At 37.3% G+C, this 10,000-nt stretch overlaps 1 protein-coding gene across 1 annotated transcript in view; it reads left to right on the forward strand.

The window, feature by feature from the left end:
- Window positions 1-10,000, forward strand: part of pcca (propionyl-CoA carboxylase subunit alpha) — a 55,588-nt gene that overhangs the window by 23,052 nt on the left and 22,536 nt on the right. Inside the window, exons 10-17 of the mRNA XM_079812911.1 lie at window positions 351-453; window positions 2,057-2,151; window positions 2,387-2,537; window positions 6,612-6,755; window positions 8,182-8,256; window positions 9,310-9,378; window positions 9,473-9,548; window positions 9,641-9,854. Of these exons, the coding sequence (XP_079669037.1) occupies window positions 351-453; window positions 2,057-2,151; window positions 2,387-2,537; window positions 6,612-6,755; window positions 8,182-8,256; window positions 9,310-9,378; window positions 9,473-9,548; window positions 9,641-9,854 (927 nt within the window). The remainder of the gene's footprint in view (window positions 1-350; window positions 454-2,056; window positions 2,152-2,386; window positions 2,538-6,611; window positions 6,756-8,181; window positions 8,257-9,309; window positions 9,379-9,472; window positions 9,549-9,640; window positions 9,855-10,000) is intronic.

The following is a 10,000-nucleotide window of genomic DNA, read 5'->3' on the forward strand; positions in this document are numbered from 1 at the left end:
AGAGAGAGAGATCAGGCAAAGAGATGCTTATCTGCTCAAGTTCCCTTCAAGTTCATTCAGCTACTTGAACCGATTTCCAAGCAGTTTAAGCCAATCTGAGTATGATCTGGTAGTTCATTCTTCTCTCATTTGTATAATCAGGCATGAATGAAACATCTGAAGTTAATAATAAAAACACTATTCATTTCTAGCTATAAATAAAAGTTATGAACAAACAAGTAGTTGATGTACAGTAAAATATGAAAATAAGAACGTGGATCAAAGTATGTAGTTTTTTTTATGTTTATGAATTAAAAATGCTTATGTTATTAGAAAGTGATTAAGTCTTATGAAGCTTTGTTTTGTTTCAGGGAAGGCTTTCGATTCTCCTCTCAGGAGGCAGCATCTAGTTTTGGAGACGACCGTCTGCTTATTGAGAAGTTCATAGATAACCCCAGACATATTGAGATTCAGGTATTTACTGGATAAAACCACCTTGCTTCTGTATGTGAACAATTAGTCAATCTTTTATAATGTAAGAATAACAGTATAGTCATCAACATGTATGTAGTGAGCCAAAAATGTTAAATAAAGCTAAAGTTACTATACACTACCATTGAAAAGTTTGGGGCTGTTTGGTGCATACACTTTTTTATGCTTTTGAAAGAAGTCTCTTCTCTTGTGCTCACCAAGGCTGCATATATTGATCAAACTTACAGTAACAACAGTAACATTGTGAAATAATAAGAGTTATTTATTTTCATGATTCTTTGATGAAAAGAAAGGTAAAAAAAAACAGCATTTATTTTGTCAATTTATTGTGTCCTTGCTGAATTAGCTTAAAAAAATTCTTACTGACCCCAAACTTTTGAATGGCAGTGTATCCGCTGGACATAAATAAATATAGTACAAGTAAATAGCCTTAAATTGGCTGAGGAATATTCATTCAAAAAATGAATTCAATCAATCAACAAATCATTCATTCATTCAACAAACCATTCATTCAACGAATCATTCATTCGTTTAACAAACTCCATTCATTCATTCATTCATTCATTCATTCATTCATTCATTCATTCATTCAATAAATAAATTAATTCATTCATTCAATAAATTCATTAATTCAATAAATAAATTAATTTATTAATTCATTCAATAAGAAAATTCATTCATTCATTCATTCACCAAATTAATTAATTCATTCATTCATTCATTCATTCATTCATTCATTCATTCATTCATTCATTCATTCATTCATTCATTCATTCATTCATTCATTCATTCATTCATTCATTCATTCATTCATTCATTCACCAACCAAAACTGAACTGCTAAAATATAATTGTTATTGCCCAAAAATTGGAAAACAGGGTTTTGGACACAATAGAGTCATTTTATATTCCTCTTATTTGAAACGGTTTACAGTTTAGTTTAACTTTTATCCACGCAATCTTTCTGTTTATCAGATTAATGTTAGATTACCTTTTAGCTTGTAGGATGTTAGTTTTATTTGGTGTAGTGGTTAAGGATCAGGGCTAGTTATCAGCAGGTTGTTTGCTCTACTCCTAAAAGAAGTGAGCCTTGAGTCTTTATACTGTTTAGTAACCACTTAACCTCAGGTTGCACATTCTCAGCTGATTGTAAATAAAAATTCAAGCTCAAACACTAGATCAGTGGTTCTCAAAGTGTGAGGCGCAGGAGATCAGCAGGCCAAAAACGCGCTATCAACATCAATGTCATGTGTTCTGTTACTTGAGAATGCATGAATGGATAAAAATGTATACCTTGATTTTTAAAGTAAGTCATTTTGGATAATAACATCTGCCAAATGCATACCAGTAAATGTGATTCAATTTTAGATTCTAAAGCTATATGCATGACAAAGGACATCATTACATCTTTTGAGGTGCTGATTTTGGAAGAGAGTGACTTCACCTATGAGTTCCCAGTGATTTAACTGTCCAATGAGAGTCTTTTGCTGTATCACCATCTTTCTCTACAGCAGAATGATGTTCTCTCCACTGAGGGGCTACAGTGTGGATATTTGTGCTAATGGCTTCCATTCTTTTGTCTGCAGGTGTTGGCGGACAAACATGGCAATGCGCTGTGGCTAAATGAGAGAGAGTGCTCCATCCAGAGAAGAAACCAGAAAGTGGTGGAGGAGGCACCCAGGTTTGTTTCAGCACTTTTTGTATTTATTTATTTATTTAAATCTAAAGTTAACCTGAGAGTTATTAAGATATGATACCAAATAGCAGTCTTAATGTGACGTGTGAGGCACTCAGCCCGGAAGAAAGGGGGAAAAAATGATTAAATAAAATCCTGAATTAAATTTCTGCAGACAGTAAACTCTACCACCTTATGCAACTATTTTCATCGCTATAAGTTTGTTTGTGTGTCTGTTTAGCACTTTTCTGGATCCTGACACTCGGAGAGCAATGGGAGAGCAGGCTGTGTCTCTGGCTAAAGCAGTGAAATACTCCTCAGCTGGCACAGTAGAGTTTCTTGTCGACTCCAAGAAGAACTTCTTCTTCTTGGAGATGAACACACGTCTACAGGTTTGTGTGCATGCATATGTTGGAAGCGCATCTTTTTTGCTTTCTTTGAAAAATCATTACATTACATTCAGGGTTTGAAATGTCACCCCACCCCACTAAATGCAGGTGATAATTGTTGGGGTAACAGCTTAGGACCCAGGACCAATAGTGAAAAATGAAGACCAAGAGTCAGGAGTTAGATTAATTAAAGAGAAATTTACTGAAGAATAGTTTGCAGTTTCATCAGCAGGAGCCAGCTTCAAGTCTCCCAAGGAGTTCGTAGGCCGTGCTCCCTCTACCAGCCTACCCATCTCCGCCTATCGTACATACAATTTCTGAACAGTTATACTGTTTTCAAGGTCCAACCACGTCATTACTGCCATGTGGATTATTCTGATTGGCTCAGAGAAAATGGACAGTCTTGGTAAATTTCCACACATTGCCAGTTAATCAGATTCACGTGTCCATATATCACTTGTTGACTCTGGCAGGCGCCAGCTTGCCCGGAACAACAAGTCCACCCGTCTCTTAGGATGCCAGTAGTCCACGTCCAATACTGATCCGTAACACCGAATACTGCGCACAGACACAGGTTGGTTGAGCTCTGGTCCAATTCAGAGAAAGTTTTCCAAAACATACTGCTTTTCTCTCAGTGAGAGAGACGGACAATAGTAGACCATATTCATCTTGATTCTGTAGGGTTTCAGTAAGAGGAAATATACAATTAAATGAAATAAAATGAAAGACAAATCCATATTTCATCTCCGGAAGCCGGGCTAAATGAGCAATCCCCGTTACTGCATTCCTGTCGAGTTAGAGGTGTGTGATGCCTCCAAAATCCAAACACACGACAACATGTTCTGAAATCAAGTGTTTTTGTGAAACATCACACACCACCAGGACAGACCCTCAGTCACCACTCAGAGACCAAATACAAACTTTAGAAAATGTCAGAGACCAAATACAAACTTTAGAAAATGTAAAGGAAGAAACCATCATGGGTCCCATTGATTAATCAAAATCATAACTGGAAAGAATCATTAAAATCATAATAATTATATAGGAGGATGAATATTGATTGAGGCTTTGATTATGAATTTAAGTAGGATATATATGTATACATAATTATATTGAAGCGGCGGTAGATTCCAGAATCTTTCATAATCAACCATGATGGTTAACGCAAATCGACTGATTTATATTCATAATTACATTCACCGCAAAACAAAGCATAAAGAGGGTCGCACACTAGATGAGAAGTGCCATGTTTTTAAGATTCAAACATATTGCTTTCTGTACACAAAATGGCAGCAGACTTCATTGACTTCGTGTAATCTCCAGACTCCAGAGGCTGTTCAAAATCCTGCTTCACCATTCACATGGTTTTTCATTAAATTACATTTAAAACAATTTGGTACTGACAGTCACCCTAGGCCGGGAAATTTTAACTTTATGAACTAAAAACACGTATGGTAGTGTATGTGTACAGTCGAACACTTAGCATTTAATTTAATTTACTCCATTTGATAGTGTGCGCGAACGCAGGCTGTCAACACATGCGCAGTAGAACATTTAATCTGTCCAGTGTCTGCGCCATTTTTCCCCAAAAGTTATCACCGATAAAAATTACCCGGTATTTTGTTGTTGTTCTGTTTCTTTAGTTTCGCTTTCTATCGTGAAGCAAGGGCTCTGGCCAGTGTTGCCACCTTGTGCCACCTATGTACTGTGTAAAAACCAAAGCATACTTTGGGCTTTAGTGAACTTCACCAGCATGAAGTGCTGTTTCTAGGCAGGCCTAAATGCCAGAATCAGATCAGTTGTTGTTAGCAGGTTTATTTAACAAAAACCTTATTCGATCTCCTCTTTATGAGCAAGTCACTGCTCCTTTCTTAGGAGAGCACCTTCTTCAACCAAGGGTTTAAGTATTTTAGTACGTTATTTGAGCATAAGAAACAACATTTATTGGACAGTTCATGCCAGATTTTGTTGCTGGTTAGAAAAATGTTGTTTAAATGTGAGTTCAGCAAGCAATTTTTTTAAGATTTCAGGATTCCCCTCATTCATGTAGATAGGACTTGTTCTTGGATGCCTGAAATTGCTGACCGGAGGCATTACGAATATGACGAGTGAACAGAATTACAGTGAAAGGGATTTTGGTAGTCTTTTTTTTTTGTAGCCTTACATTAGCTTTGCCGTTTGTCTGAGCACCCATTAACGACAAGGCAGACTCTCTGCATGAGAACTTTGTAAAGAGTGCTGTCTGTCTTTGCCATTAGAAAAAAAATTACCTGACACTTAACATGATGATGTAGACAAGATGTAGACTTTTTAAAAGAGCTTTAATTTATGCCATCGAACAACTACACTGCATGTAGAAATTAAATTAAATATGAAGTTCAATTATATGTGAGGTTCAAGTACATTAACAATTCTGACATTATACACACACACACACACACACACACACACACACACACACACACACACACACACACACACACACACACACACACACACACACACACACACACACACAGGGGTTTTGTGAAATGTGGGGACATTCCATAGGTGTAATGGTTTTCATACCGTACAAACCGTATTTTCTATTTAATTTCTGTGAAAAAAACCTCATTCTATATGATTTATAAGCCTTTTGAAAAGTGAGGACATGGATAACGTCCTCATATTCCCCCCTCTCATATGTCATACCCATGTCATTATACACATTTGTGTCCTGATATTTCACAAAAACATGCCCACACACACACACACACACGTTTGTTTTTGTGAAATGTGAGGACATTCCATAGGCGTAATGGTTTTTATACCGTACAAACCGTATTTTCTATCCCCTTACACTGCCCCTGCCCCTAAACCTAGCCCTCACAGGAGACTGTGCAGTTCACTTTCTGTGAAAAAAACTCATCCTGTATGATTTATAAGCATTTTGAAAAGTGAGGACATGGGGAACGTCCTCATATTTCTCCCTCTTTTTGTAATACCTATGTCATACCCATGTCATTATACACATTTGTGTCCTGATATTTCACAAAAACATGCCCACACACACACACACACACACACACACACACACACACACACACACACACACACACACACACACACACACACACACACACACACACACACACACACACACACACACACACACACACACACACACACACACACACACACACACACAACCTTCAAGATTCCATTTAATGGAATTGGCAATATTGTAATAAACATTTCTGTTCTTTCTACTTATTTTAGCAGCTACAGTACACGATACAGAACGTTTTTGTTGGATGGCTTTTTTTGTCCAGTGTTAAGAATTGTGCCTATGCTTTTGATTGCTGGCACTAAATATCCAGGCCCCCATTGTCCAACACAATATTCAAAGATGCCTCCACAGATATTTCTGGGGTAATTGTCAAAGCTGCTTATTTCTTTTTTTAATTATACATTTTTGAGGTTCACTTATAATGTTAATAAAGTTTTTTGGCACACATCATATATGCGTAACAAATATTTAACCCTCTTTCTGACCATCTGTCTGTAATGATCCATTTTTAGGGAGCGGCTCCTATAAGTAAATGCTTTGTTTAAGCTATGAACTTGGAGGATGTTTTAATGGTGCAAAGACCTCTTATATGTCATTTCTATCTAACAAGTCTAGTATGGAATGCAATGTTGATCTTCATCACCATTTCACTTGCCACCTCACTAGAACCCAGAGTTGCAGAGGACATCAAAGTGTCTATAAATCTCATTAGTGTGGACCTCCCAAAGGGAAACAGGCAGAATGGAGAGGGGCCGCACTGCTCTGGGCAGGAAAAAGTTTTAATATTTCCGCTCGGGGGTTAATGAGTTGTTGTTAAGTGGCGCTGTCTGGTTAACAAGAGTGTCTTAAACACCGATGTTAATGTTTGAGTGTGTTTGGTGGGAGACGGTTTGTTGGGTTTTAATTCTGGTGATAGATTCCCATTTTTTTTCAGTAAAATTAAATTGATGCAGCATGTACCGTTACATTTGTACACAGCAGTTCATGTATTATTTTAAGATGTTAGTAAGCGTGTCCTTCTTTCTCAGGTGGAGCATCCCATCACTGAGTGTATCACAGGGCTGGATCTGGTGCAGCAGATGATCCGCATCGCAAAGGGTTACAAACTCCAGCAAAAACAGGCCGACATACCCATAAATGGCTGGGCCATCGAAAGCAGAGTCTATGCTGAGGTAAACCAACAAGCAATGCAATGCATAATACATTGAGTTCTTAGTATATCTGAGATTAGTCATGGGCTGATGTTTCAGTTGGTTTTAATCTAAAATATTAACAGATAATACTGCCCTTATTGCTTGGTAACAGAAAATAGACTGGTAGTGTATACACCGTCCTGTTCAAAAAGTGATATGCTTTATAAAAACTTTTGTTTTAAGATGTTGATTTATATATTTAGCCGTGCCAGTAGGAAACATCAATTTTAGATTTCCAAATATTCCTTTTGCAAATATTGTATTACAGCAGGATGTAAGTATGGAGTTATGGCCCAAACAGTGATCTGATCACTATCATTGAAGCAGTTGAGATGGCATAAATCCATAGAACAACCTTAAAAACAAACTTTCTTAAAACTGTGTAAATGTACTTTGGAAAAATATATCTTTTATCTTTGTGTAATCTTTATAACTGTATTAAATGATATAACTGCATCGGCCATCCTGTTCTCTAGCTTTCAGCCCATATCTGGGATTTCAGTGCATTTGTTTGGTAGTACATTGGTTACTCACAGAACCTGTAAGGAACATACCCATGAAAAATTTCAGCCCAAAATAAATAACTTCTGTTTTATATCAATGGTCCTGAACTTGGAATGAATTGACTTTGATGTGATTATTTTCAAATGTGATCACATAATTGTTTTTCATCTTTCGCGGATATTTTAAATAAGTCCTGCCCTATTAAAGGATTTGTCTTCATGATGTATTATACTGGCAGCATTTTTAATGTTCAGCCTTACATTGTGGTTTTAAAAAACGATTAAGTGGGATACAGAGCATTTTCAGTCAACAGAGCTGCTTAATCCTTTCTCACCTTAATCCGTGTCTGACAAACTGCTTTTGTGTGCTCAGGATTTATTATAGCCAGACATTTCTATAAGCCTGAATAACACCTATTCAGATGATGAGAATATAGAATTCATCAATATTCAGTAAACTCACCCCAGTCCAGGTCGTCTGTCTCATCTCATTATGCTGATATGTTTTGGCCCAACTCAACCCATTCTGGATGGCAGAAGTGTTTGTGCCTGCCAAAGATGAGAGAAAACGAGCAGGCCTTGTTAACCCAGCTTAACTGAGCCACAGTTTGAGTTAAGACATGAGCTTTGAGGACAGGCACTTGACCTTTTGATTCATGTGTTTTATTTAAGAGATAATATTTCTCTCTCTCTCTCTCTCTCTCTCTCTCTCTCTCTCTCTCTCTCTCTCTCTCTCTCTCTCTCTCTCTCTCTCTCTCTCTCTCTCTCTCTCTCTCTCTCTCTCTCTCTCTCTCTCTCTCTCTCTCTCTCTCTCTCTCTCTCTCTCTCTCTCTCTCTCTCTCTCTCTCTCTCTCTCTCTCTCTCTCTCTCTCTCTCTCTCTCTCTCTCTCTCTATCTTTCAGGATCCATACAAATCATTTGGGCTCCCCTCCATTGGTCGGCTGTCTCAGTACCAGGAGCCCCTCGACTTGGCTAATGTTAGTACACAGATCTATTTAGCTGCGTTTTCTGCTGTGTTGCGTGTGTGCGACGGGGAGACTGTGGTCGTTTGGAATAGGGTCTTTTTTAACAGCAGACAAGCTATGATGATGACACTTGTTCAGAACATTATATTCATTATATTATAAGTGTGATGGCTTCACATTATAAACTATAATTCCTTAGGCTAGATTTTTTGAGCCTTTGAGCAAAAACATATCTTTTATTTCTAGGTTGTTGATTTAAAAAAATGACACGAATGACAGAGATTTACACTGTCACTGGTAGCTAACATACAAGAATTTAGGTTGCAATTTTGGGGTCGGCTGTGGTTTCAATAAATTTTTGACATAAAACCCACATTATTCCCAAGTCAAATAATGTAAAGTTAAATTGATTAAAGTAATAAAAAAAGTACTAAAGTAATTATATTACTTTAATTTGTGCTCATTTGAGTTACATCGGGTAACATTTTATTGGAGCACTTCTGACTTACGGCAAAATATTACTCATTTATAGTAGTTTGTGAGTTATGAAGGAAAAGTAAGAACAATTTCCTCTGGTCCCCTTTACACTCTGCATAGTCAAACATTTGAGTGTGTTTTAGTGACAGTGAATGTGTTTATGTGTAAGATTCACACATCAACCAATTAAGGAAGAACAGGTAGACTCGTCCTCTTAACTGAAAGATCACTGGTTTCTGGGAGCTGCTTAGAGCAGGATGTTTTTATTTCTCAAACACACACACAGACAGATGATGTTTAAATGTCTAAAGAAAGCAAACACCACTGAGGATATTTACATTATTCTTTCATTTATAGGCACGTCCAAAAAGATACCATTGTGTGATGTTATTAATAGTTTTGTATTCCGGGGATTTTTGCCTTAAAAAGATTTGTTTTGAAAAAAATCACGTGAAATGCAGATCTTTTGTGAAGTAGGCCATATGAAAATGTTCTTAAATGATTTTGGACATGCTGGCCAGTTCATGCATGAAGGTTTTGGAAAAGAGGTTTTTGAATGATAATTGTTGTTTTGCTTTTCTTTTGTAGGTTCGTGTAGACAGTGGAATTGAGGAAGGAAGTGATATCAGTATTTATTATGATCCCATGATTTCTAAGGTAATAGAAGAAGAATATCAGACCATCTTCACAGTGCCATTTGTTTTCAAATGTCAGACGAGTCCATTGATTTATTGCTGTTGTCGTTGACTAGTTGGTCACATATGGTCAAACACGAGAAGAAGCTCTGAAGAAAATGGAAGACGCACTTGATAATTACGTCATCAGAGGTAAATTATATAAAGAAGTATGCAAAAACATTTAAATGTGAAAATATTCCAAATGCAAATTTCTTTAATTTATAACGGTGTCATTCGCGCAGGTGTGACCCATAACATTCCACTACTGAGAGAGATCATTGTTCACCCACGGTTTGTGTCTGGTGATATCAGCACTAAGTTTCTCCCGGAGGTGTATCCTGATGGGTTCAAAGGTCACATGTTAACAGCAGGAGAGAGACAGGAGCTGCTGGCTACGGCTGCGGCACTCTATGTATCAGCACAGCTTCGCTCTCAGAAGTTCCTGGGAGATCTGAGGTGAGGGACAGATGGGACATCTGGATTACACACGCTGACAACTAGCAGTTAGAGCAACTAGGGCCGAATGCTGCACTCTAGTAGCATTTTGTCTTTTTCCAGTTTTTTGCAGTAAAAACAGTAATTTAGTGAAACAGTATTTCACA

This window comes from Gobio gobio (assembly GCF_949357685.1).
Source record: "Gobio gobio genome assembly, chromosome: 3".
Classification (NCBI taxonomy): Eukaryota; Metazoa; Chordata; class Actinopteri; order Cypriniformes; family Gobionidae; genus Gobio; species Gobio gobio.